The 27782-nt window shown below is 44.4% G+C and overlaps 1 protein-coding gene across 2 annotated transcripts; it reads left to right on the top strand.

Moving 5' to 3' along the window:
- DAPP1 (dual adaptor of phosphotyrosine and 3-phosphoinositides 1) lies at positions 1 to 27673 on the top strand. 2 transcript variants are annotated; one of them, XM_081022188.1, is made up of 9 exons: positions 1 to 304; positions 14517 to 14639; positions 15624 to 15757; positions 21235 to 21365; positions 22597 to 22644; positions 23053 to 23115; positions 23531 to 23607; positions 24995 to 25082; positions 26243 to 27673. In XM_081022188.1, the coding sequence occupies exons 1-9, from the start codon at positions 204 to 206 to the stop codon at positions 26294 to 26296; spliced, it is 819 nt and encodes a 272-aa protein (XP_080878314.1). In that variant the 5' UTR covers positions 1 to 203; the 3' UTR covers positions 26297 to 27673. The 2 variants fall into 2 exon arrangements, with proteins under 2 accessions (XP_080878314.1, XP_080878313.1); XM_081022187.1 differs by having other exon boundaries at positions 2 to 304; positions 23522 to 23607.
- Positions 27674 to 27782: the final 109 nt, after the last annotated feature.

The raw sequence follows: 27782 nt of genomic DNA, 5'->3' as shown, positions 1-27782 counted from the left end.
CTTCCTCATTCACTCCAGGCAGCAGCAGAAGCAGCAGCAGAAACAGCTTGCTTGCATGCTTGCTTGCACTGTAGAGATTTCCTGTTGTCCACAGAAGGGAGGCAGAAGCCGAAGCAAAAGGATGCCCATTCGTTCCCTGCCTCCCACCTCTTTCTTCCTCTGGCCAGTGGTACCCTGAAGAGGAGCCGCAACAGGTGCTACGGATGGGCATAGCCGAGATGGAAGAAAGGAGGATGAGCTACCAGCAGGATCAGTGCCGCCACTTGGGGCACAGTGATGTAGAAGAGGAGCTTCAGAATCTAGGGTGAGAACAAGTAGCTATGCGTAATTCCAGCAGACAGAGGAACCCTCCATTCCCAGGGAAGCTCTGAGAAGGCTGAGAAAGCCTGCTGACATTATCAAGCTGATGTTATGACACCAGAGGTACCTTTCCTGCTGACCCTTGTCTGCTTTATTTCTTTAGTGCTAGCTCACATGATAATGCCGTGCAATAGGCTAGGCAGGCAGGAACAGTTGTATTGCAAGCTGACACTCCTGTTTGCTCCCTTCCCCGCTTTTGGAAGTAAACAGGGCAGGTGTGTTTCTGTGCTGGGGGTTGAAGCTCTGAGCCTTGAATTTAAAAATGCATGAGTCTCTCGGCCTCACTCACCTCACAGAGTGTTTGTTGTGGGGGAGGAAGGGAAAGGAGATTGTTAGCCGCTTTGAGACTCCTTAAGGGGAGTGAAAGGTGGGATATCAAGTCCAAATTCCTTCTCCTTTTCCTTCTTCTTCTTAATTGCAGGGCCTTGGGTTCAAGCCTCATGTTGGGCAAAAGATTCCTGCGTTGCAGGGGGTTGGACTAGATGACCCCAAGGTCCCTTCCAACTCTACAGTTCTATGGAAGGGCAAGGGATGAGAGAAAGTGTTCAGTTAGGGATACTTAATTACTTGAAACTCCTTCAAGAATCATCTTTTGCACTGCAGGTTACTGTGCATTCAGCCTCAATAGAAGTTCCTCAATTGTTCTTTAAATGAAATAATGCTGTGTCACTGGTTATCGGCAATATTGCAGCATTATCCAACAGGATAACACTCCTAGAATCCCATACTGCTTTCCCTCAGTGACAAAATATTCAGTCAGCTGGTTTAATTGTGTATTCAGCCTCCAGACCAATTATATAAAGTATTCAGAGCTAAGCACACATGCTTCAGATAACATGACGAAACATTCTCGTTTGATGCTGCGAGAATGCAGTTTCTCTACAAGAGATGTGCTACTTGATGAGAAAACTTTTGGATCCCCTTCAACAGCTGAGTAACAACCACTGTTACCTATCTCCAGTCCATAGTTTGGGTTTCTGCTCTCCAGTCTCCCATGCGAATACTTATCTCCCATGAACACAGAGAGCAACTTTGTGCCATTTCCGGCTATTGGTCCATTTTAAGAAATATTGTTTACTCTGTCAACAGGTCTCCAGGGTTTTTCATATTGCTGACTACCTGATTTATTTATTTTAACCAGAAATGTTAAGATCGAATCTAGAACCTTCTGTATACAAAGCATGTAGTCTACCATCAAGCTATAGTCTATCCCCATGGTTGGCCATAACCACCGTTAATGTTACATTTGCATCTAGGATAACTATGGTTTGAGCTAACCAGGACTGCCTACAGCAATTGTTTTCAAACCCACCTGAAATTCTAGTTTCAAGGTATAGTTAGGAGGCTATTGGCTTTAACCATGGTTCGCCTGATCGAGACAAAACACTAAACTATCATTCTCGATAACTATGGAAGAGAAAGGGAAATTAGCACAAGAGCAGGGTAGCATGTGGTGTGAGGGTATGGGAGTTTGTGGCACACTCCTGATCTCCAAACCAGGGTGGGGAGATGTGGACTGTCATTTTGAATTAAGTCATTCCTGTGTGACTGTAAATCACCCCCCCCCCCAATGTTCTGCAGCCTCTAAATGCCCTTAATACCAATTGCTGAGGAGCAACAGTGAGGGATAATAATTGTCCTGATTGTGGTCTTGTCATAGGACTAGCTCAGGGGTCGGCAAGGTTTATCTTGCCTAGGCTGGATCGGTCCCCCAGAGATCCCTCCGTGGGCTGGACTGTGCGCCCGTGTGAGCACGCCAGCCCATGATTTTGGGCGTCTGTGCATGCACAGATGCAATTTCTGGCACCGTGGAAGCGAGTCTCCGCGCCGCACCGGTTTAGCGCAGCACGTGAGCAGGTGGCTCAATTTGGGGGTGGCTCATTGGCCGGTCAAACGACCTCCACAGGCCGCTTCCGGCCCATGGGTCTTAGGTTGCTGACCCCTGGACTAGCTAAACCTTTGTTCCGATTCAGCAGCTGGACTCTTTTTGTGTTTGCCTGGATTAATAAACCCCTAAAGAAGTGTAGCACTAACAGCCAAAGCCACACAAACAGTGTCCCTAAAGGTGCAGTGTGTATGTGTGTTTTTCACCATCAGATCTACTTCCCTTGTACTGATGTCCCGAGTCTTGAGTAAGTTACATTTGCCATGTAGTCAGCCGGAAAAATGCACAGGAGAAACATTGTGCCTTGTAAAACTAAAATATAGTTCTCACTGAGATGCTAAACTGTCTCATCAAGGTTTCTCTCTCTCTCTCTCTCTGCCATAAATGAGCATGTGATTATGTGATTTCTTGTGAAAAGAGAAAGGGAATAAAAGTCTGTGGGTCAGAAGTTCCTAAGATTCAGCAGTTATTCACAACACTTTTGGTTTTCTTTGAGCAACTGTGTGGGGGCAGGGGGCAGAGTCTGACGTTGGTTTTCCATGTTGAAAAACACAAGGTGGTTTCTAACTGTACCGTATTTTCAGTTGTATACATAAAAGGACACAGAGGGAGCTTCCAGGAGATCTCATTCATCCTGATTTGTTTGCAAGGAGATTAGGCGACTTAATGAGATTAGGCTATTTAATAAGCATTCACCCTGATTTATTTGTGAGGTTTGATGTTGCGTCAAAACAAGTGTTATCTCCCACTTTCTAGTGCATTTCCCCATCCCCTCTTGCAAAAGGTCTGAGCATTCAGGGAAGCAGATTTGTTGCACAAGATCTCCAGATCATCTAAAACTGTGCAACCTGAACTAGTTGGTTTGTGATTGAATCCCACCTGTTAATACCGACAGTCTGGAAGCACCCAGAATTTAGAAGCGACAGACTACGGTACCGTATTTTTCGCCCTATAGGACGCACTCCCCCCCCCAAAAAAATGAAGGGGAAATGTGGGTGCGTCCTATGGGGCGAATACAGGCTCTCGCTCTCCAGGCTTCAGGAAGCTCTGTGCAACCCTCCGGAGCCCGGCGCCAAGCCGCGCTGGCCTCTGAAGGGTCGCGCAGAGCTGCCTGCCCTCCCGGGCTCCGCGCAGCTCTGTGCATCGCTCCGGAGCCCGGCGCCAAGCCACACCGGCCTCCGGAGGGTCGCGCAGAGCTGCCTGCCCTCCCGGGGTCCGTGCAGCTCTGCGCGACCCTCCGGAGCCCGGCGCCAAGCTGCGCCGGCTTCTGGAGGGTCGCACAGAGCTGCCTGCCCTCCTGGGCTCCGTGCAGCTCTGCATGACCCTCCGGAGCCCGGCGCCAAGCCGCGCCGGCCTCCGGAGGGTCGCGGAGAGCTGCCTGCCCTCCCGGGCTCCGCACAGCTCTGTGCATCGCTCCGGAGCCCTGCCCTCCCAGGGTCCGCGCAGCTCTGCGCGACCCTCCGGAGCCCGGCGCCAAGCTGCGCCGTGCTCCGGAGGGTTGCGCAGAGCTGCCTGCATTAGGAAGCCTCAGCACGCCCGGGCTTCGCACAGCTGTCCGCAAGCCTGGGTAGACCGGCGCGGCTCCCTAGGCTTCTGTATAGCAGGCTCTTCTGGGGGCTGGGGTCGGGGGAAGCTCGGGCTTCCCCCGCGCCAGCCCCGTGCCTGGGGGAGAACTAATTTTTTCCCTTTATTTCCCCCCCAAAAAACTAGGTGCGTCCTATAGGGCGGTGTGTCCTATGGGGCGAAAAATACGGTATATTTTATGTGAATAGCTCAATTGGTTAGAGCGTGGTGCTGATAATGCCAAGGTTGCAGGTTCAATCCCCATATGGGACAGCTGCATCTTCCTGCATTGTAGAGGGTTGGACTAGATGATCCTCAGGGTCCCTTCCAACTATACAATTCTATGATCTCACTGCAACCCTGCTTCAACTAATGGCAGACTGGCTTTATTACACAGGGGGCAGAAATTGCTTTCTATTTTTCTGGAGGAACAAAGCTAACAAGGAGATACTATGGGAATGTGGAGTTGTAAAAGCCAGAGTGAAATAAAGGCTGTATTTAAGTGATCTTAGGAATGAAGAGGGAGTTCGTATATAATTAGGCATTTATGAGTCTGGGCACTTGTGTCTTTTGTATGAGCTGAGAGAGCATTTTATTTATGCTTTTATTTCTCATATATTTATTCCAGCCTTCAAAGAAGGATTGAACATGTTTGTGTGGGGAAAGCTTTTAAGGAGATGTCATGTACACAAGCAAATAACGGTAATGTAATTAAACATCATAGGTATTTGCTTGTGTAAAGCCACCGGTCATAGTTGTCTTGCTTGGAGTGCTTGTAAGTAATTTGGAAAACAGAAATTTCCAACACCTTCTCATAAAAGGCAATAGAAACAGAAGTCTTAGGACACTTTAATCACTAAAAAGACTTGGGCTCTAATCCACAGACATTTACACAACAATAAATCCATCAGTCTTGAAGGTGTCACACAGAATTCTTTGTGAGAGTGTTCACCTCCTGTGGTATGTGTACCATCTTCAAAGTGTTAACTTAAATGGTTCATAGAAAAAAGTATCTTTAAACGACTCACAAGCTGTTAAGAGGATTTCATGCATTCAATGTAAGGAATCTCAGGATAAAGATTAGGGCTCAATCAAGACCAGGGGTTTTTTCTAGGTGGATTGTGTTATCACCAATTATTGCTGCTGTAAGCAGTTACTGTGCTTAGCTTTGCATAGAAATGTCCCAGGCTGTATTTTTTTGGACTTCTGGCCTCACTGTTTAGACTTCTTTTATATCCATGGGTGCATGGCACAATTGCTTTTGGACACAAATGTTCATTAGTTTGTTAAGCTGAATTGAAAGTGGCTATTCTGTTGTTTCTAAAATGAGGAAATCTTTAAAATCTTCTTAGAAACTGCAGTGACATCATCTTGGCCTCAGTGACTTTTCTGCAGAGCAGCAAGTATCTCCTGATCATACTTTAACTGAGGGTTGATCTCTACAGCTGCTTTTGGACTGAACTTCCCATCTATGCTGACTTCTGTTTCTTTTTTGTCAGTGGGTAGAAATGGCAGAACTGACCAAATGAGGAAACACTAAACATATTGAGCTCCAAGTTGGGTACAAGATTCCTGCATTGCAGGAGATTGGACTAGATGGCCCTCGTGGTCCCTTCCAACCCTACAATTCTATGAAACTTTGCTGACAATCATCTTCCTGGTCTCAGCAATTTTCCTGTGAAGTAGCAGATAACCATTTGGAGCTTAATTTTCCATCTGTGGTTATATTTTGTTAATTTTGTCTGTTGAATTGACCATCCACTACAGATTAAGATTCTGGCTTTAAAAAATATTATCCACTAAATCAACAACTAGAATCATACCAGACAAGCGCTCACATGCTAGCCTTGCCACCCCATCATTCATAAACTGATATATGTATAGAACACTTTTGACTGCAATTTACATCATAAAATATACAGTGGTACCTCGGGTTACATAGGCTTCAGGTTACATACACTTCAGGTTACAGACTCCGCTAACCCAGAAATAGTGCTTCAGGTTAAGAACTTTGCTTCAGGATGAGAACAGAAATCGTGCTCCAGTGGCGCGGCAGCAGCAGGAGGCCCCATTAGCTAAAGTGGTGCTTCAGGTTAAGAACAGTTTCAGGTTAAGTACAGACCTCCGGAACGAATTAAGTACTTAACCCGAGGTACCACTGTACTTCAAGACCCCTGCTGCCCTCTCTTCTTAGGGTCTTATATCTTTAAACCACACGTTGATTAGGCAGACCTTCAAAGAGAGGACACCTTCAAATGAGGGATTTTCCTCTGTAAAGTAGAATACATGGTTACCTTAACAGTCATGCACAATGTGAGAGTAGCATGCAGGGGTGAAAATGGGCACATTTTGACTGGTAAGTGTGTGTGTGTGTGTGTGTGTGTGTGTGTGTGTGTATTTTTATATACACATGCATACATTGTCAGGAAAGGTCATGAGTAAAATATATCTAAAAATACTCTGATTTTATGGTTATCAGAGTGGGATTTCTGAACCAGAAGAGGTACATAGCATTGCTAGAAAAGGAGATGAAACTGAATTGGCTTAAGGCACCGTGGTGTTTGATGAGACCTGAGAGGTATGTGTGAAGAGATGTTGGCCAATATTCAGAGGCAACTCATGCAACCCAGAGAAGTTCTAGGGAACAACCACAAACACGTTATTTCACAAGTCAGTTTCAACAGCACATGTAAACACTGTGAATGAGTCATAGATGGTCTTAGCAATATGTTCAGAGACAAGCAATAATTTTAAAAGTGTGCCATGTTACTTCCATGTAATTAGTGGCACTGCTGCTTTCTCTTTCCATTGTATCGTCTATAGTTATATGCCAAGTCTTGTACATGAGGCTTTGCTCTCTGACTGACTCTCAAATGCTGTCAATGTGGAGGGTTCTCTAAGATCAGCGTTTGTCTCTGGTATCATATGTAATGAAGATACTTGATAGAGTCTGGTGATATGCCTACCCTCAATCAATTACTTCTCTTGTCATTGCACCATCCAACTAGATCAGGGGTCCCCAAACTGTGCTCCATGGACCATCAGTGAACTTAATTCAGGTTATCCGTGGCATGTCTGTGGATTTGTGGTTGAAGATGGGAGACAGCACATCAATTGCATTGAACAGTCATGTTGATTTTTTAATTGCATTTTAACTGCTTCTCACTTTTATGTTGTATTGTGTTGCATTGTATCTGAATCTCATGAAATTGCAATTGGTGCATCAAGCAGGAAAAAAGCACCAAGTTGTCCACCATTATTTTCCATTAGCCCATGGCAGGGGGAAGTTTGGGAACCACTGAACTGAACCATAAGAAATGGTTCAACTCCACACCATATATTTATCACCTAGGTAAAGGTAAAGGACCCATGGATGATTAAGTCCAATCAAAGGCGACTATGGGGTTGTGGCGCTCATCTCGCTTTCAGGCTGAGGAGCCGGTGTTTATCCATAGGCAGATTTCTGGGGCATGTGGCCAGCATGATTAAACCACTTCTGGCACAACGGAACACTGTGACTGAAGCCAGAGGGCACAGAAACGCCATTTACCTTCCCACCACAGCAGTACCTATTTATCTACTTACATGGGTATGCTTTCAAACTGCTAGGTTGGCAGGAGTTGGGACAGAGCAAGAGGAGCTCACTCTGTTGTGGGGATTTGAACTGCCGACCTTCCAATCGGTAAGCCCAAGAGGCTCAGTGGTTTAGACCACAGCGCCACCTAAGCTAACTTTTTTTGAATGAACCACAGAAATCTGGCTGCTCAAACTATGATGGTTGCAAAATCTAACATGCACATGTCTCCTCTAAATCCAATTAAATTCCACAGAATATCAGGGCAAGGCTATATCCAAATCTAGATCTGGAAGTGTGTTTTCCAGCTCAGGGTCCCTGATTTTGGGGGCTAAACTCTGGTATGCAGAAAGTACTCTTTGGTGAGGCCTTCTCCTCTTGCCTAGTCAACAATCTAGAAGCTTCACAATACCTGCCATTTGCAGGGAAGATGTTGAGTTGAGTGTCTTATTTCTGTCTACACTTCAGAAGGGATCTAAGGCTTGAACCCACACGCCGTCAACTTAAAGCAATGACTCCCCCAAAGAATTCTAAGAACTGTAGTTCACCCCTCACACAGTTCCAGTTCCTAGCAACCTTAACAAACACTTCTCAATATTCTTTGGGAGAAGTCATGCGCTTTAAATGGATGCGACCACAGCCTCTGGTAGCTCATTAGGACCAGCCTCAAACTACAGATTTTATGATTTAAGCCCTGGAGCCCCTGCCACAAGGACCCCAAGATTCTCCAGGATTGCCTCATCTCTCCTGGTCAAAAATGATCACGCAATTTCAGTGATGTGGGTTTAGCCACTTCTGCCCTACAGAGAAGGTGGGGTTGTAGGCATCACGGCCCCAACACGCGCAATTGGGGGAATCCCCAGGCCGAGTCACCCACTGGCTGGCCAATCGGCAGGCTCTGGGGGCATGGTCTGCCTTATTTAATGCAGGGCGGCCGGGGATCTCCCTCTTTTGCCACCTCCAGCTGTTCCTGTTTCCACCCTCCCGCCCTTTAAGGTTTTTCGTTCCTTGACCTTGCTATGGACCTTGGTTGGTCGCCGTTGAGGTGCCTGGTAGGAATTTTTCCACTTGGCAAATTGGCACCGGCCACTTGGTTTTCACCTACCTCGTAGAAAATCATCACAACTTTCTTGGTATTGGCGGTTAGGCATTAGTATTGGTATTGTTATGTAGATGGAAGAGGGGAGCAAGCGCCATCACCTGCCCCGCTTATTGAAGGGTAGTCCGATAAAGGATTCCGAAGCCTGTCCGAAGCCTATGGAGGTGAGGGCCTAAGGCACGCCCCCGAGCGGTGACCCCAGGGAGTTCCTAGTTGATGTGCATCAGCAGGACTCCCCCTACTGATGGTTAACCCTTCCTGGACTTCTAGCGGATGGGCTGAAGCTGGATATAGTCGGTTAGGACCAATACCTAAGCCAATACTGCTCATCACCTGTAACCAATAAAGTTGTGGCCTTATTTAGCCCATTAACCTTAATAATTGTGTCATGAGTCTTTATTTCCACGGGGGGGGGGGGAACTCGCCACACAACCTGGGAAACAGGCTAATTTGCATTGGAAAATGTTCTGCTTGCACTGGGAAAATTTTCTAATGCCCTAAAGGGTGACCTAGCTTGGCGTGCTTTTACTTGTATTCAGCAAACAAAGCAAAAAACCTGGAAGCTGCCAAGCTTGCCTAATAGCGTATCTGCAGTTGGCATTCATTCGTTGTTACCAATGAACTTATGCAATGGAAAATTTTCCATGGGGAACATAGAATGCTGGGGGGAGGGGGAATCCTTTTAAGTTTTCCACACACAGCATCACAACTTGTGCAGAGGGGTAGAGTCCAAGCTTTACTTCCAGAATGTCCCATGTTAAAGCCCTGGCATCTCCAGTTTAAAAGATCGGGTTTAGGAAATACCTGCCCAAAGATCTGGAGTCATCAGTGACAAGCAATACCTGGCTAGGTGGAGTACAATTCTGACCTGGTATATATAGGCCTTGCCCATGACAGAATGGCCATAGAACACATACGTTGCATGCAGAAGATCTGTTTCAGTCTACAGTAGCTGACTGTGGATGTCCCCAGTTGGAAACTCGAGAGAGCCATTGCCAGTCTGTATAGACAGTGCAGAGCTGCATGGACCAATGCTTTGACTCTGTATGAGGCAGCTTTCTATGTTCCCATCTTCCATGTTCTATGTTGGTATTTTAGAACAGCTCTGTTGACACACCATTTCTATTCTGAACCTCTTCTTCCAGGCGTTTTCCTTCTAAAGGGGCACAGTGGCTCACTTTCCTAACAACCTCAATTCTACACCCACACTTACTGCATTCTCCAGTCAGGTGCCTGATGTAACTTAATGGGATCAGTGTAAGTTGATGTGACCCGATCCCAATAAGCTGCATCAGACCCCTCACTGGTCTTCCTTTTTAAGCTGCAAATAAGACTTAGCAAAGTTGCCAAGTGCAATTAAACACTGTATTGCTGAATGCATTTTGTGTATACCCCTGCGCCTCCGTGGTCTAACGTTTTGGCTTTCGAACACCGAAAACCTGGAAGTAACTGTTTCGGTTTTTGAACGATTTTCGGAAGCAGAATGTGTCACGCGGCTTCCATTTCGAGTTTTCCTATTGTACTGAGGCTTCCGCTTTCAATTTCCGGTTTTCAAATGTTTTGGAAGTAGAATGGTCTTCAGGAACTGATTACGTTCGAAAACCGAGGTTCCACTGTATTTTCTTTCTATGGGGTCTGTGTCGGAGTAGCTTCTAATCTTAGTATTTGTTGCATGCTAGAATTTTCATTTCATTTATTAGATTTATTAGTCACCCAAAGGTCTCCAGGTGACTTACAGAGAAAAATATATATATATATATACAATACATATTACCATAGTGGGAAAAGTATGGGTGGGTAGGGCGGAATCATATAATACATTAAGATTTCATATAACATCCATTAAATAAAGCATGCAGTGATACCTTGGTTTACAACCATAATCTGTTCCGGAGGTCTGTTTGTAAACCAAAACAGGTTGTAACCCAAGGCGTGCTTTTGCCAATGGGGCCTCCAAAAAATTTTGGTTCGTAATCCAAAAAAAATTAGGTAGTAATCCAAAAAAAGGTTGAAAACCGGGACATGCACTTCCGTGTTTGCCGTGTTTGTAATCCAAAACGTATGCAAAACCAAGACGTATGCAAACTAAGGTACCACTGTACTCTAATAATAAACAAAGCAATACTCAGGCCCACTAATGAACAAATAGTAATAATGAAAAAACCTCCCCTCCCCCTAGTCCAACAATCGTTCACATCAAACCAATAACCACCATTCAGTTTTGTTCACATGTCTTATTTAGGGTTCTCTGTGTTGAGCTTAACCCAGTAGCCCAAATTCCAATTAAGATAGGACAAATCTATATGCCTTTGCTTCTTTTACTTCCACCATTCAGGAACCTGGAATCCTTTTTCTTTGGCAAGGCCAGCAGTCAGCCCTGCCACTATATGTTTTGGACAACTCCATCAGCCCCAGTCTCCACCAACATCTGTGTTGGCTAGAACTGAATGGACTTGTAGTCCAAAACATCTGGTTGGTGAAGGTTGGTGTAGACTGACAGGCAGCAACTCCTCTGGGTTTCAGACATGCCTTCCCAGTCTTAGCTGAAGAGTCAGCCTAGACCCTTCCACATGTAGATTATGTGTCCTTACCATGACACCACAACCCTTGATGAGCACATTTCTTCAGACAACACAACACTAAATTGTGTTACCTTATTGATAGCACAACAGCTTGTGATTTATTATTTTTTTTAATGTTGTGAGCTGCCTCAGTCTTTGTGTTTATTATTACCTTTATATTCCAGCTTTCCTCCAAGGAGCTCAGGTTGGCATACATGGTTTCTCCAACCCAGCCCACTCCATTTAATCCTCACAACAACCCTGTGAGGTCGTTTGAGCTGAGTGACTGGCCCAAGTCCACCCAGCAAGCTTCATGGCTGATTTGGGATTTGAATCCTCATCTTCCAGAGTCTTGAAGAAGCAGAGTACAAAAGTGACTAATAAAAATAACAGCATATTTTGCAAATGCATGTAGCCTCATTTTGGCTTTTTTTAAATGGCCAGGATTAATAGTTTGGATGGTTTTGCTCCCTAGTTCGTTACGTTAAGGGATATTGAATTGGGTTAATGAGGCAAAAATGGGAGCTGGGTAGGGCTGGTTTCAGGGGCACCAGGTTGAAAAAGGCTGGGCTATGGTGTGAATTGGATAAAGTCATGGGCATTACCATATATAATGGTAAGGACAATGGCCACATATTATGTATCTATATAAAATACCAATATTTGTAAAGATCTTCCAATAATAATAACAATAATAATAATAATAGTAGTAACAACAATTAATAATAATATTCTGACCCTCAGATTGCTAATGCCCTGTGCAAAAGATTGATATTTATGAACACTACTGCAACTTTGGTCCCTCCTTCTGTTTCTACAGCTCAATTACACTGGTTTTATATCTAAAACATCTTGCATTTTACTGCCTTGCTTGGGTCACTAGATGCCAATATGTAGTAGATTATTGAGGTTGGCTGCATGCAGAGGGGTGTGTGAAGTACCAGTATATATGTAGCTCAGCACAGCAGCATTTCTGGCATGCTTCATCTGTCCAAAAGGGGAAGTGTAACAATAAGATGGCTTCCTGGAAAAAAAAGACTTCAGGAAATGCAGATTTAGAAACTCGCCAAGACGGTTCGAGAATGTCTTCTGCAGTCAAAACCACTGGTTTACACATGGACGCACAGAAGGCACTTTAACCTGACCTTTGACAGGTAAAGCATTTTTGTTTCGTTCATCCCACCTCTTTTGCCAAGTTTATACTACAGTGGTACCTCGGGTTAAGTACTTAATTCATTCTGGAGGTCTGTTCTTAACCTGAAACTGTTCTTAACCTGAAGCACCACTTTAGCTAATGGGGCCTCCTGCTGCCGCCACACCGCCAGAGCGCGATTTCTGTTCTCATCCTGAAGCAAAGTTCCTAACCCGAAGTACTATTTCTGGGTTAGTGGAGTCTGTAACCTGAAGCGTATGTAACCTGAAGCATATGTAACCTGAGGTACCACTGTATTTGGTTCCGTTTGGAACAAGTTTACTTATTACTAGTGCTATTTTTCTAGAAAAAGAGGTGCTGCAACTAACTATGAACGCCTCCCTTTTTCTCTTATACTGACAATGGCGCCCACCTGAGAGAGAGAGGAGCCAGAACTCACCTGAGGTCCAGTGAGTTCTGGCTGGAAAAAAGCCCTGCTATCTATCTATCTATTTATTATTGTAGTTGTATCCTACCATTCCTTCAAGGAGCTCAAGGTTGCATACGTGGTTCTGCTCCTCTCCATTTTATCTTCACAACAACTCTGGGGAGGAGGGCAAGAGGGAGGGCTGAATGGCTGTCACTGACCCAAGGTCACCCAGCAAGCTTCATAGCCGAATGGAGAGTTGGACTCTGACCTCCCCGGTCTTAGGCCAACACTCTAATCACCATACCATACTGGTTTTATCATTATAACAGTTTTATCTCTTTTTATAACTGTATCTTCCATTGCTGTAACCTGCCTTGGAGTTACTGGGTAGATAAGAAAACATATGAATAAGTAAAATCAGGAGCAGCCCAAACGTTGCAGAGAGAAAGGTGACTGCACCAGGCAGCTGATTTAGGGTGTCTTGAAAAGGTAGCAGGTTGTTAGGTATTTGTTGTCATTTTACAGCCAGGAAGAGATGTGGGGTGGGGAGTTGCTTGTAAGGTTTTCTGTCTCGGGTGCCAAAATTACTTGGTCAGTCTTGGGTATCACACAGCTTGCCTTGGGATGGGGGTGGGGAGGCGAGTAGCAGGATGTGCTTCAGGCAGCAAAATGCCTTGAACAAATTCTTAACACTTTCCTTGGCAGATTCCTTTCTTTCAGCCTAACCCACCTGTTAAAATAAACGATAGCGAACTTTGCACATGGAAAAGCATACCAATGGGGTGGTGGTGGGGCGAACAGAACAATATCGGATAGGGATATCATAAAGTGTGTGTATCTTTATATCTAATCTCTTACTCCTCCACTGCCTGCAAAAAAGGGCGTTCAGACATTCAAAATTCTGTGTCAGGAAAAGTATATTATTTTGTATACATTTTCTTGGGGCTCATGGGGAGGATGAATAATGAATACAAAAATAAAATTATTAGTATCGGTATTCCTGGGTACCAGTCTGGGTTTGTTGATCAGCTTCTCCACTTCATTGGGGTAGGTTTTATTGTTTAAGAAATCCCTGGTATAATCATTAAGTTGGAAATCTCTGTTGGATGGGTCAGGCACACAGATGTCGTCGTATTATAGGGCTTGTTGGCTGTAGATGATAGATTTTATGGTGAGTGGGTGGAAGATGCACCCAGGTAGATATGCGGAGTGGTTGGCAGGTTTCTCTTTTAAAGTGATCCTTAGATGTCCTTTGTGTAGTTGCTCAGTAGTGTCTATATGGTAGACATTTCTACACACCAGCCCAATCTCTAAGCGGTGAGAGATTCCAGGTGTTCCAATGCTTGCCTATATATATTTTCTTTTGCGGGGGAGGAGGGTTGGAATGAAGGGCAACAGAGGCTATAAAGGGGGGCAGAATCTTCCACTGCAGACACAGCTCACAAGCTGCCCATACAAAGGAAAGGAAAGAGCAATTAGGAGTGCACTTAGAATGTGCTCCCAATGCTTTCTTTTTAAGTTCTTTAGATGTTATGGTGATGCCAAGTCACCACGGCGTGTGTGTGTGTGTATGTAGGGGAGTTGGTGAAGTTCAGGATTCAGCCTAGTCAGATCCTGTTCTCCTCCCCTTATCTATATCTATCTATCTATCTATCTATCTATCTATCTATCTATCATCTATCTATCTATTTCAGATCATATGTGGGCACTGGCTCATGAAATCCTATGGCATAATAAATAATAATAATCTTCCTCAAGTCTCTGTTGCTTTTGCTGTAACAGAGTAGCACAGCTACCCCCCTGAAAATTTGATCTTATGAGATTTTCATAACAGAAAAGTCTCTCCCCCCCCCCCACCACTATAGCTTACAATACAGTAGCTAATGGATGCTGAACTTTGGTGTTTTGTTAGGTGGTACCATGACAGTCTTACTCGTCATGCAGCAGAGGCACTTCTTCTTTCCAATGGCAGTGATGGAAGCTACCTCCTAAGGAAGAGCGATGGCAAGGCTGATCTTTACTCTCTCTCAGTAAGGTACAGTATCTTCACTATCCCTTATGTCATCCCATACTGTTGAGATCAACAGTTGTGACCTTCCTTTCCTCCTCCTCCTCCTCCTGTTTTTCCTGTATTTTTGTTGGAAGCTGCCAAGAGTGGCTGGGGCAACCCAGCCAGATGGGAAGGGTATAAGAAATTTATTTGTTGTTGTTGTTGTTAATATGATGATGATGTCCCATCTCTGTCGCATATTTGGTGTCTGGGTTATGACAGACAGGGCTTTTACTGTAATGGCATGTGACTATTCAATATACTCCCAAATGAGATTGGCCATCATTGAATGCTCAATGTTGAGCTGGCTAGCTTTGAGAGCCTGGTGTGATATTGATATCATCCATCTACCTACCTACCTGTCTGCCTGCCCACATACCTATCACTTCTATCTACCCCCATCTAGCCCTCCAACTACCATATTTTTTGCTCTATAAGACTCACTTTTTCCCTCCTAAAAAGTAAGAGGAAATGTGTGCGTGTCTTATGGAGCGAATGCAGACTGCGCAGCTATCCTAGAAGCCAGAACAGCAAGAGGGATTTCTGCTTTCACTGCGCAGCGATCCCTCTTGCTGTTCTGGCTTCTGAGATTCAGAATATTTTTTTTCTTGTTTTCCTCCTCCAAAAGCTAGGTGCGTCTTGTAGTCTGGTGCGTCTTATAGAGCAAAAAATACGGTGCTTTCCACTGTGGTTGCTCTGTATGCCACGGGAACAACAATAATGGGACAACAGAAAATGAAACCGGACTTGCTGAAAATGAGCAACTAACAAACTCTTGTGATTGGTGGGATGCAACAGGCAGATGGAGGGAGGCTGTAAAGACAGACTACGAACAAACCGCTCATGCATACAAAGGGTTGTCTTCTCTGATGGCTCACCTGGTGTCTTGATATTCCATAAAATTTACTATCCTTCCTGAGCTAAGAAGAATGCATATTTCATGTTTCAACCGCCTTATTTTTGTTTCAGAGCAAGGGATTCTGTGAAACATTTTCACGTGGAGTACACTGGGTCTTCATACAAGTTTGGTTTTAACGAGTTTCTAAGCTTGAGAGACCTGATCATGCACTTTGCAAATCAGCCTTTAATTGGCAGCGAGACAGGTAACTAACATTTGCTTATCTATCCATCTAGCTGTTAAAAATATTTTAGATTATATTTGTTAACCTGGGTTGTGTCTGAGCTAAGTTAAGAGTAGATCTATGGAAATGAATGGACTTCTGTTGTTGTTTAGTCGTTTAGTCATGTCCAACTCTTCGTGACCCCACAGACCAGAGCACGCCAGGCACTCCTGTCTTCCACTGCCTCCCGCAGTTTGGTCAGACTCATGTTTGTAGCTTCGAGAACACTGTCCAACCATCTCGTCCTCTGTCGTCCCCTTCTTCTTGTGCCCTCAATCTTTCCCAACATCAGGGTCTTTTCCAGGGAGTCTTATCTTCTCATGAGGTGGCCAAAGTATTGGAGCTTCAGCTTCAGGATCTGTCCTTCCAGTGAGCACTCAGGGCTGATTTCCTTAAGAATGGATACGTTTGATCTTCTTGCAGTCCATGGGACTCTCAGGAGTCTTCTCCAGCACCATAATTCAAAAGCATCAATTCTTCAGCATCAGTCTTCTTTATGGTCCAGCTCTCACTTCCATACATCACTACTGGGAAAACCATGGTTTTAATTATACGGACCTTTGTTGTTAAGGTGATGTCTCTGCTTTTTAAGATGCTGTCTAGGTTTGCCATCGCCTTTCTCCCAAGGAGCAGGCGTCTTTTAATTTCGTGACTGCTGTCACCATCTGCAGTGATCATGGAGCCCAAGAAAGTAAAATCTCTCACTGCCTCCATTTCTTCCCCTTCTATTTGCCATAAGGTGATGGGACTAGTGGCCATGATCTTCATTTTTTTGATGTTGAGCTTCAGACCATATTTTGCGCTCTCCTCTTTCACCCTCATGAAAAGGTTCTTTAATTCCTCCTCACTTTCTGCCATCAACGTTGTGTCATCTGCATATCTGAGGTTGTTGATATTTCTTCCGGCAATCTTAATTCCGGCTTGGGATTCATCCAGGACTTCTGTTAGTCATGTCCATTAATTTCAAGAGTTCAATTCTGAGTAGGAGCTGAGTATCTCTTTATACACTTGGATATTCCTTTGTTTTATTAGTTCTGTTCTTCCTCCCTCTTTTAGGATATGACAGAATCCACCTATTGTGCGGAAGCACAATATGTTGTTTATCAGGGTATAGTCAACAGGTATTTTGGACTGCAATGCCCACCATCCCTTTCCATCTCTGCTCTAGCTGAGGCTGATGGGAATTGCAGTCCAACCAGGTCAAGCATTCATTTTTTCTGGCACCCCAAGATCCTACTGATTCGGTGGTGGCATCAAAAATGAAATGAAGTGATATGAAACAATAAAATAGTAGACACAGCACTGCAGTGGGTGGGGACGTTAAACACTCTCAGCCGAGTCCACAAGAGGGACTTTAAAACTGCTGGCTATGGAAAAATACATGCCCTATAGGGCATTCAGCAGATGAAGACACTCCCTCATGGCAGCATGCAGGTGCTTTGTTAAGGCCGCCCCCCAGGCCCTGGCACCTCTTGGCTTCTATGGGTTGGACCCAAAGGTTCCTCCGAGGGAAGGACTCCTTCAGCCAGAGGGCAGCTCCTCCCATTGAACCCAACTCTGTGTTATCCGAAAACTTATGTTTTCTGAAGGCTGCAACCCTATGCACATTTGCCTGGGAACAAATCTCATTGACATCAATGGGGTTTATTTCCATTCATATCAATGGGGTTTTCTTATGGGGTTCACTTCACAATGTATAGGATTGTGCTGCCAGTAGATTCCTGATGCAACAGTTAGTCTGATTATTATTTTTTTACAAGCATTGTTGTATGTATTGCATTTTGGATCAAGAATTTATCCTCCTTTCTTAATATTTACATTTCAATAGATCTTATCAGATTAATGATGAAAGGGGTGTTACAGAACCAAGAGTAGCCCCTGGGTCTGGTGTTGGTGCAGTTTTAAAAAGCCACTGCTTTCCAGACCAGAAAGGGTTTAATCTCTTTGAAGTGTCATATCTATTTCCTGACATGAGTGTTAAACCCCCATTGACTTGGCCCGGACTGACTCAGTGCCCTGAAACTTGAGCTCTGTTGTTAAACAGCTCCTAAATAGGTTTGTTATTTAACACAAGAGGTGACCGAGGTCCTCTCCCCCCTGCAATGCTTGGTATTGGTCCAGATGGAAAATAAAGGCTCCAATTATCAACTGATTAGCTGGCAAATAAGATTTATGGGGACTGAAATTCAAGAGCACTAAAATATCTGGCTAACCTGAAAGAAGCAGAGCTGGTCAAGGACTATGAGCAGTCCTGGGCTCTAATTCATACTTTGACAGAATCCTGCCCCTGTGGCCTTTGTGAAGGGGGTATCCTTTTCTGAATCAGCTCCCTACATGCCCACATTGGTTTTGTTCAGATTTTGGGGTTTAAAGAAAGATCCATCTGAGGATTCCTTTGCTTGGTGAGAGGTTGGTGGATGTGGGACATATACCAATGGCCTGCTTTAGCATGCCCTAATTCTACTCCAGGGATGCAGGTGGCGCTGTGGGTTAAACCACAGAGCCTAGGACTTGCCGATCAGAAGGTTGGCGGTTCGAATCCCCACAACTGGGTGAGCTCCCGTTGCTCGGTCCCTGCTCCTGCCAATTTAGCAGTTCGAAAGCATGTCAAAGTGCAAGTAGATAAATAGGTACGGCTCCAGCGGGAAGGTAAACGGTGTTCCGTGCGCTGCTCTGGTTCACCAGAAGCGGCTTAGTCATGCTGGCCAAATGACCCGGAAGCTGTACGCCGGCTCCCTTGGCCAATAAAGCGAGATGAGTGCCGCAACCCCAGAGTCGGCCACGACTGGACCTAATGGTCGGGGGTTCCTTTACCTTTAACTCTACTCCAGTCCTCTACTCAGCCCTGTCTCTTCCTGTCTTTGCATGGTCTGGACCACCATAAGTCCTATGTGTCAGGAGTGATTTCACCTTCCTGTCATTTATCCTTTTCTTCGCTGGAGAGGAAGAACAATCAACAGTACAAATATAAGTCCCTTTCCCAAAGCTTCCCAAGTTTATTGCTTCCAGAAATAAAACCAAAGACTCAGGACATGGCCAGAAATTGGTGCAGAAATTATCTTTGCTGTTTGTAGGTGTGCGTCTGGGCAGTATCTGGGTGAGAGACCAGCTGGGAATCTTGTAGATACTGCCTTGAGCTCCGTGGATGGAAGATGGGCTATCAATGGTCAAATAAAAGACTTGCATAGTATCCATCAAAGTCATCCTATTGACAGAAGGAGTTCTGCTTGCCCCACCCAACCCCAAATCTGTTCTGGGATTTTCCCCAAATCTCAAGCAGATTTGGGGGTTATGCAGGGAAAAGAGAGGGAGGGTAAATTCAATTGCACAAGTGGAAGTCTTTGTGCAGTTGGGACTATTTCGGATACAACCCGTTATAGGTGGGTGAGAGATCACCAGCCCCTATTATACTTGCCTGGACATTAAGTTCTTCATAGAAGGCCCTTCTCCAGTTTTCCCTACCTAAAGGGGTGAAGTGGATGACTATTAAGCAGAGGGCCTTTTTGCTGATTGTGATTATAGAATGTCCTCCCCAATGAAACTTGTCTTGTGCTTGCATTAAGATGCTTTTAGCATCAGGTGAAGATGCATTTAATCTCCCAGACCTTTTAGAACTATGTTATTTTATCTTGGAGCCGTTGATTTCAGCTTGATTTTAAAAGCTAGATTATACAGTAATTGGTTTATTTTTTGAATGACTGAATAAAACTTTATTGCTGAAAGCCATAGGTCACCACAATATAAATAGAACGAACAATCATTTCAGTATATTCAGCAAACAAATATATATAGAAAAAGAAACAGAAAAATGATACTTCCCTGCCCAATGTAAATCCTTCATCCCTCCCCTCCATTGTAAGCTGTTAAAAATACAACAGAATAAATGCCTATCCCCACTTATACACCCTAATTCTTTTTTTATTAACCTTGCACACAATTGTTCCATCCTTGCCCCACCACCAACTCCCCGGCCATCTGCTAGATCCATTAACAGTTAAGGAGTTAATGCCGCCTGAGATCAGTGAATCTGATCTCCAGTGTTGAATGATAGACTTGCCCAGTGGCTTACCAGCTCCCTAATCAGATTCTGTGAGCTCTGTGAAGCTCCTTTCATGTGCCTAAAATGGACAGTGCCACCAGCTGGAAAACAGGCGTTGAACTTCACAGTACCACTTCCACTTTGCTTGCGTCTGTGAAACAATACTCAGGAACAGAAGGTTGACACTTGAGCTAAATAATTCCCAAGATCATAATGCAAGCGATCCAAATTCTGCAAAGCCTGGGAGATTTAAAAAACGGCTCAATAGATTAAAAATCTCAAACCTTCCTTTGCCCAATTAAAATTCTGCGAAGCTCTTGTGTTGCCTCGGGGAAGGTGAAGCAGGTCACATTCAGGGTAATGTGGCTGCTGCCTATCAGTATAACAGCGACTAAGAGGTGAAACTGCCTCAGGGGTGTAGGAAGGGGGGGGGGAGTGCTGTCTGCCCCAGGTGTCACTCTGAGGGGGTATGTGACAAAATGGTAGGCGGCACTCACCATGAGGCCTGCAACGCACCCGAGCCATGCATCTCGGGTGCCCACAGGCTCTGCGCTGTCCGCCCGCTTCCTTTCCCCAGCTGTAGGGTGGCTGAGGCCTAGTGGCACCATCTGTGCATCTGTATTGGGCGCCATGCATGCCGTCTGTGCATCCATTTTGGGTGTTGCGTGCACTGCCGGGCAGTTCGCCCCGCCCCTCAGCACGCCGCACCAGGTGCCTGAGAGACTTCCTCCACCACTGAACTGCCTGACAGAAGATTGCACCACATTGGCAGGTCAGTGGCTGGTCCAGCCGAAGGTCTGCTTGAAGGGGACAATGTTTTAAGAGGTACCAAAGAGGTGGCACATAATCTCAGGATGTGGCACGCCAAGATGTGCTGGGACACATAGACCTCACCTGCCCATGAGCTAAGGTCTTTGGTTGTGCCACAGCTTGCTGAGGCCCATTTTGCGACAACCTGGAGGTAGTCCTTTTCCATTGTGAAACCCAGCTTATGAAACCTCTTTCCGAGGCACGCAGCAAGGTTTCTGGAAGGCTTTGCAGAGGCCTTGTACTCCCTTCCCAGAGCCCAATGAGGTAGGGTTAGTCACACAGGGCTGGTTCCGGGGGTCTTCCTGGATTTGCTCAATTTTGCCTTTGCACACAAACCCCCTGATCCCCAGTAGGGTGCAGAGTACAGTAGGCACACCCCACGTAAGTTGTGTGCCTACTGTACTCTAATAAATATCCTGTGTCAAGGGTAAGGGACTAGACTATATGATTCATTTAGGTCTCTCAATTGGCTTGATCCTGTGGCTTTTTTGAACTGTTGCTTGATCTGCTGCCAGCTCATCTGCCATTTGGTTTTTCTGAGTGCTTCCTGCAGGGTAGTGGCTGCATTTTCCTTTTCTGTACAGGTCACTTAGCTTTCACTTTCTTTTAGGTACCCTGATTATATTGAAGAACCCATATCCGAAGATGGTGGAAGAGCCTTCCATTTACGAATCTGTGCGGGTTCACACGGCAATGCAGACCGGAAAGACGGAGACTGACCTTGTCCCCAACGCGCCGTCAGTGAGTCACTACTTTTAAGTGTTACTCACTGTTCAGTAGCAGCTTGGGGGAGATTTATAGTTTTCCTCCAGGTCTGCAATCTGGGTCCTGATTGTATCTAGTCACCTCTCCTCCCTTTCATCTGACTGCAATTTGCAAACAGCATCTTTGTCATTGCATCTAGATTGGCCCTTAGGGTGTGTGAACTGAGTCAGGGGTTCCTGGTTTGAATCTTATCTCAGTCATTCGTTCAATAAGTGATCCCAGTCTCAGGCTGTTGATAAGTTCATTCTAGGATCCTTGAGGTATTATAAATAATGCATAGTAGGGTTGCCATATGACCTCTTTTTCCAGGACACATCCTCCTTTTCATGGGTAGAGTTGTCATAGCCATCCAAAGTTGGCAAATATGTCCTCTTTTTTTGCTCTTCAAAATATGGCAACCCTACTAAAAGCACAGTATTATTTCTTTATTTGAGCTTGGCTATGTGTGGTGAGTTGTTAGAGTGTCGGACTAGGACTCGTGGGCCCAGTGTTCAAATCCCCACTTAGCCATGAAGCTCATCGGGTGACCTTGGTTCAGTCAGAGTCTATCATTGTAGCCTATCTCACAGGGTTGTTGTGAGGGAAAAAATGGAGAAGGACCATGTATGCTGCCTTAAGCTTCATAGAGGAAACAATTGAAAGTGAAATAATAATAATAATTACTAATAGTCTTTGTAGAGAACAAGGGCTGTCATTGCCTGGAAGGGTTTTTTGGGGAGTTTTTTTAAACCACTTCTGCTTTCTTGCCTGTGTCATTAATGGTCTTTGACCATCCGAGACACATCATGCTGTTAGCCATCAAGGCCTAGTTCAGCATTTAGTGCCACGTTACTGCACATATACAATAAACACATTGTTGGAAGTCAAACAATGCTGAATTGCCCTAGGAGTTATTTAAAATTTAACCCTCTGACAGCATATACCTCAGAGAATATGACAAGTGCCTGGTTTAATCTGTGATACAAGAGGGTGTCATTTCATCAGAACCAATATAATTATTTTGTGTGTTTACCTCAGGTGTAGACAGGGGCCCATACTTTTGGCAGAGAACACAGTGACCCAGTTTTAAGGATAAAATGAACAGACAGTTATGAGGTCATAGAAGCTACTGCTGTGTTTTGCTTCGCCAACTTGTGTAATGACTATGAACAAGGCTAATGTGTACTTGTTGCATCCTTTTGGTTAACCTTTACCTCTTTCCTTGCAGTTAGGCACAAAAGAAGGATATTTGACGAAACAAGGCAGAATAGTTAAGGTAAGAAATGTCAGTGACTTGTGTGTCTCTCCTTTCCTTCTGTGTAGAAAGTCAATGCAAATTTAATAAAAAACAGTTTATTAATGAAAAATAGCTATTTTCTAGAAAAAGAGGTGCTGGAATTCACTAGGAACATCTCTTGTTCTCTTAAAATGGCAATGGAGCCCACCTGAGAGGTGCCGGAACTGAGTTCCAGTGAGTTCTGGCTGAAAAGAAGTCCTGGTAATAATCATAAAATAATACATACGATCTGCACAGCAGCAAGTATATGGTTGTTAGTACTATATACATGTTCTGAAGCAGAAGAGAAGAAAGGAAGCTCATTTTCAATGCCTGTGTTGCCATTTTCATTCTTGTATTTTTTCACATGTCTAAGTTCCTCTAATATCGCCCTCTTTATTCTTTCAGAATTGGAAAACCAGGTGGTTTACATTGCATAGGAATGAGCTGAAATATTACAAAGACCAGACGGTGAGTTGGCAAGTGCACTTGGGCAGCCATGTTTTGATCCCTTGAGTTTGTTGCATATGGACATGAGTGTTGAGATCCTTCCAAATCATGTGGGCCAAAGGCAATTTCGCCAAGCAAATGCCCTCCCGCTAATGGCGCCCAGTGGTTCCCATGCGTTCCACATTACCCTGCGGAAGTCTTAGTCATTTCTACTGGTGGCTTGTCAGTTCAGTCAACCTGGGGAGTGGGTGGATGACGCAAGCATCACTTTATTATATAGGTGAGTGCCAGTACATATGTGGGTAACAGTGCTTGTGCAGACAGGGCCTCACTTATTCCTCGGCATCTTTATTTGGGGAATTGGGGGTTCTGCTCATTACAGGGGGAGGGGGAAGAATGATTGTTTCAAAGATAACTTACTTTTAAGTCCACAGAGCCAATCAGAGCGCTCGACCTAACAGAATGCTCAGCTGTGCAGTTTGACTATTCACAGGACAAAGTCAATTGTTTTTGGTAAGTTGAGACCTAGATAAAAATTACTGCGTTTGTAAAATTACTTCAATACTTGTGAACTATCACAAATGAAGACAATAAATTTATTAGTCTGTCTTCTCAGGAGCCCAGTGAATGCCCACTCTTCCAATTTACCAGCCCCATCAACAAGCCCCTTCTCTGAACTCCACGGAGTGATTTTCCTGCTTTCCTTGGTGTCTCGTCTCAACAGCTTTACAATACAGCTGCCCCTTCCTTGACTTTATTCTTTCCTTCTTGCTTTCTGTCTTACTGTGGCTTAGCATGGGGGAATGGGCATCCCTCAGTGGCAGAAAATCTGTTTTGCTAGCAGAGAGCATCTCCAGGTAGGGCTGGAAAAGACTCTTGCTTGAAGCCCTGGAGAGCTGCCACTGTCAGTCAGTGCAGATAATGCTGAGCAAGATGGACCAGTGGTCTGACTCGGTATAAGGCAACTTCCTTTGTGTCTATGAATGAGCTTATTCTTAACCAAGGCAGCCTTTGAGTTCCACATTTGTTGTGTTTTCTGCATGCAGAACTTTGACTATTCAAGAATGCCCTGAAGCACATACCCTTACAAAATTCTATGCTAATAATATATACGCTTTAAAATGTTCCTTTTTTAAAAACCAATCATACCCTCCTCCAGCATTTTACACATGAGAAAGGGACATTTTTCTAAATCTCCAGTTCTCCTTCAAGGCTGTGTGTATACCAGGCATGGCCAAACTTGGCCCTCCAACTGTTTTGGGATTACAACTCCCATCATCCCTAGGTAACAGGACCAGTGGTCAGGGATGATGGGAACTGTAGTCCCCAAACAGCTGGAGGGCCAAGTTTGGCCATGCCTGGTGTACACCCTCTGTTTACTCTGCATCCAGTGTGTTCCCATTGTGGGCCTGGGAAGCAGTGTACTGAATCTACATTATCCAGAATCTGTATCTATCCTGTAGTTTCTTAGGAAATATACTGCATTTTTACATGTTTTCCTGCAATCCAGCTTTGATCCAAACTGAGAAGCATTTAAACTGGTTGTGTGTATGTAGCCAAAGCCAGCAGTGCTGCTGAAGACCCTAAGTTAATTCTGTATGCTGATGGAGTGACAGAGGGAAAATGTCTTTTTCAGCTGGTTTTATTTATTTTGCCACTGGCTCTGTGTTTTACTTTGGTGTTTTGACCCTACTTTTCAGTTTTTTAATGTTAGCTGCTTTGAATTCTTACTTGGAATAAAAGTGGGATCATTTTTGTTTTTTTAAAATAAAACAAACCAAAACTAAAACCAAACTTTAGCTTCAATTCTTCTTTGGTAAAATGGGGTGTGGGTGTTGGCTGCAGCTAGTATTGCTTATGCTTGTGATACCAAGTCTTTTTACAATTTTTCTTTTTACAGTTTAGTATTCCCACTGAGAACATACTACCTTTACGCAAAGACTGGAGTAGAAGCAGACGAATGGATTAAAATACTGCAATGGAAACTGGTAAGGAAGTGCCTATCCCTCAAGTTCAGATGAGTGTTTGAGCTTTCACTTGGTTCATTTAAGATAAAAGGAAACATTTCATGTTGAAAATGTGTAACTCCGAACCCTTTATTTCCTCACTGGCCTTACTATGCATGTAAAAAGAGAAAGTGATATCCCTAGCCTTTAAAGAAGTATATAAACTAAGGAGGTCTGCAGCTCAGAGATATAGAGCACATGCTTTTACCTAAACAATATCATTTCGTACCCAGCCTCTCCACACAGACAAGTGAGTCTGGAGAGCCACTGTCAGAGAGTATAAAGTTTAGACAAAGCTGAGTAAGCTAGATGGGCCAATGTTCTGATTCAGGGTAAGGCAACTTCCTATTTTCCTGTCCAAAAGCCATTGCAGAAGTCATGATGCTTCTGTGCAGCACAGACCCAGTTTTCCATTCCATTTGCTGTTCTTTTGCACTGCATCTGAGACGACTTCTGTAGGAACCTCCCCCCCCCCCGAGCTTCATTGGTGGAGGGGGGCAAAACCATAAAGAATGAAATAACTGAATCCCTGCTCCACAGGCTGAATTGTAGCCACGGTTTGTTTATAAGTGTGCACTAGGGTGTGGGCATCTAGCCCTGTTCACTGAGGTGACCGGGCATAGCTACACTGAGGAAGGAGGGCAACAGAAGTGAGGGGGCTACCTTGGACATGGAGGGCATAGCTGTTCAGCCCTGGAGGCGATGGGTGACGGCAGCAGAGGACCCAGAAGGAAAGGATTACAAGCCTAGCAGTTGCACATGTTTAGGCTCAGTTATTTCTTGTACAGCACATAGCGGAAATAGTAGCCTGGTTAGCATGTCACTCTAAACCAAAACTTGACAACTCAGCCCAGAAGCAGAATGTCCAGAGAGGCCATGGACCTTCCTTCCAGGAACCCACATGCTTGCACTAGGCTATGGTTTGGTTTAGTGTGATAAACAAACCAGGCCAACTATCTGCACCGCTGCCACCAGTTAACTTCTGATACCTGCCAGTGCAGGCTTACCAAGTTGGATGATTAGGGAACAATAAAAAAGAGCAGCACCTTAATGAAGATTATAAAGGGAAAAAAATATCCCATTTGATAAACTCCTCATCTCTCTGTTATATTAATACCAGGTTTTTCTTTTTCTTTTTGTAGTCACAGATAAGGAGACAAGCACGCCAGCGTGACTCAGGCACATTCAGGCCATAGCTATTTCTTCAGCAAATCTTAACTGCCACAAAGGCCCAGGTTGGTTCAAATTAATGCTCCATCAAACCTGTCGTTGTGACCATAAGAACTTCTGCACTGCTTAAAAGCAAAAACCCATCAGGCCCATCCAGATGCCCAAAGAAAACCTACAAAAGTGGCATGTTGGAGATGCCGATCTTTGTTCCCAGCATCTGATAACTAGAAGAATGCAACCTTTAAAGATGGATATTCTTTTAGCTATTGTGGCTAAAGGCTACTGAAGGCCTATGCTCCCTGAATTTGTCTAACCCTCTTTAAAAGCCATCATACGTATTCACTAAAAGCTGATCCTCATACGCTGATGTCTAAGGTCCCACTTCCATGGTGTGATTTCCACACACCTGCTGCACCAAATGAATGAACTTTCAGCTGAAATGTCTTGGATCTTCTCATAGCATGGGCCATTGTGTTACCTCTGAAGATGTTCATCCTTACACATCTGGCATGGACTGTTTTCTCAGCCACTTACACCATGCACTCTAGCATAAGTGGACTTATGGTCCCATACAGACTTCTGCGATTTGTTAGTGACCCATGACCGTGTCTGATAATGTTTGTTCCCATGTGCATTACAGCACAGATGGAAAGATTCATGTCCATCAACATTGGCTAATTCAAATGGAACTTGTGTGTCGGAATGTGCACCCAGCAATGAAATCTGCATGCATTCAACATGTATGCAGTCTTTGGTCTAGCAGGGAAAACCACATTAGCAAGTTATTTCTCTCACTTGCTGGATCATGAAAAATGCATCAGACAAAACTGCCATCTAGTCCAGCTTTTTGTCTTCCATGGTGACCAGCCAAATCTTATGGAAGCACACCAGCAGCAGCACATGGGAGGGCATGTGTTTAGCATACAATGCCAATAATTTCAAGCCTCTCCCACATGCTCTTTAGAAACCAAGCTCAAGACATAAAGTCACAGCACTTGGAGAAAATTACCATGGAGGCATGCAAAAGCAGATGCAACTGCCAATATATTTTAGTGAAATGTCCTTTTTATATGTGCGTGTTAATGAGCATAAGTGCCAACAGCATTCAAAGTGCTCTTCTGATTACTGTAAGGTAAGATAACGGGGGACCAGCCTATTGTACTATTTTATTTTTTTTAACCCTGTAAAGCAACCATTTTTATTCTCTCTCTGTGTGTTCTATTATTTAATATTCTTCTGTGTTAGCAGCAGGAACATTTCAAAATATACTGTGAGTGCTGGGAATCAGGGTAGGTGTAGAGAACAGGACAATACGAAGGAAGGCTTTTCAAAGCTGTATCTGAAACAATTTAATGCATTTTGTATCTCTTGTAAAATTTCTAATAAACAGAAAAGAGAACATCCTGTCTGTATGCCAGAGTAACAGGGTCCAGCTTCGCAAGTAAGGACCTGTTGTTTTTTTCTAAGCATCTTTTAGCGAGAAATGTCAGATGTCTCAAATGTTTGTGCAAT

Source organism: Podarcis pityusensis (assembly GCF_964106645.2).
Source record: "Podarcis pityusensis genome assembly, chromosome: 9".
Classification (NCBI taxonomy): domain Eukaryota; kingdom Metazoa; phylum Chordata; class Lepidosauria; order Squamata; family Lacertidae; genus Podarcis; species Podarcis pityusensis.
The sequence above is the reverse complement of the archived record's forward strand: the minus strand, read 5'-3'. Positions and strand labels throughout refer to the sequence as shown.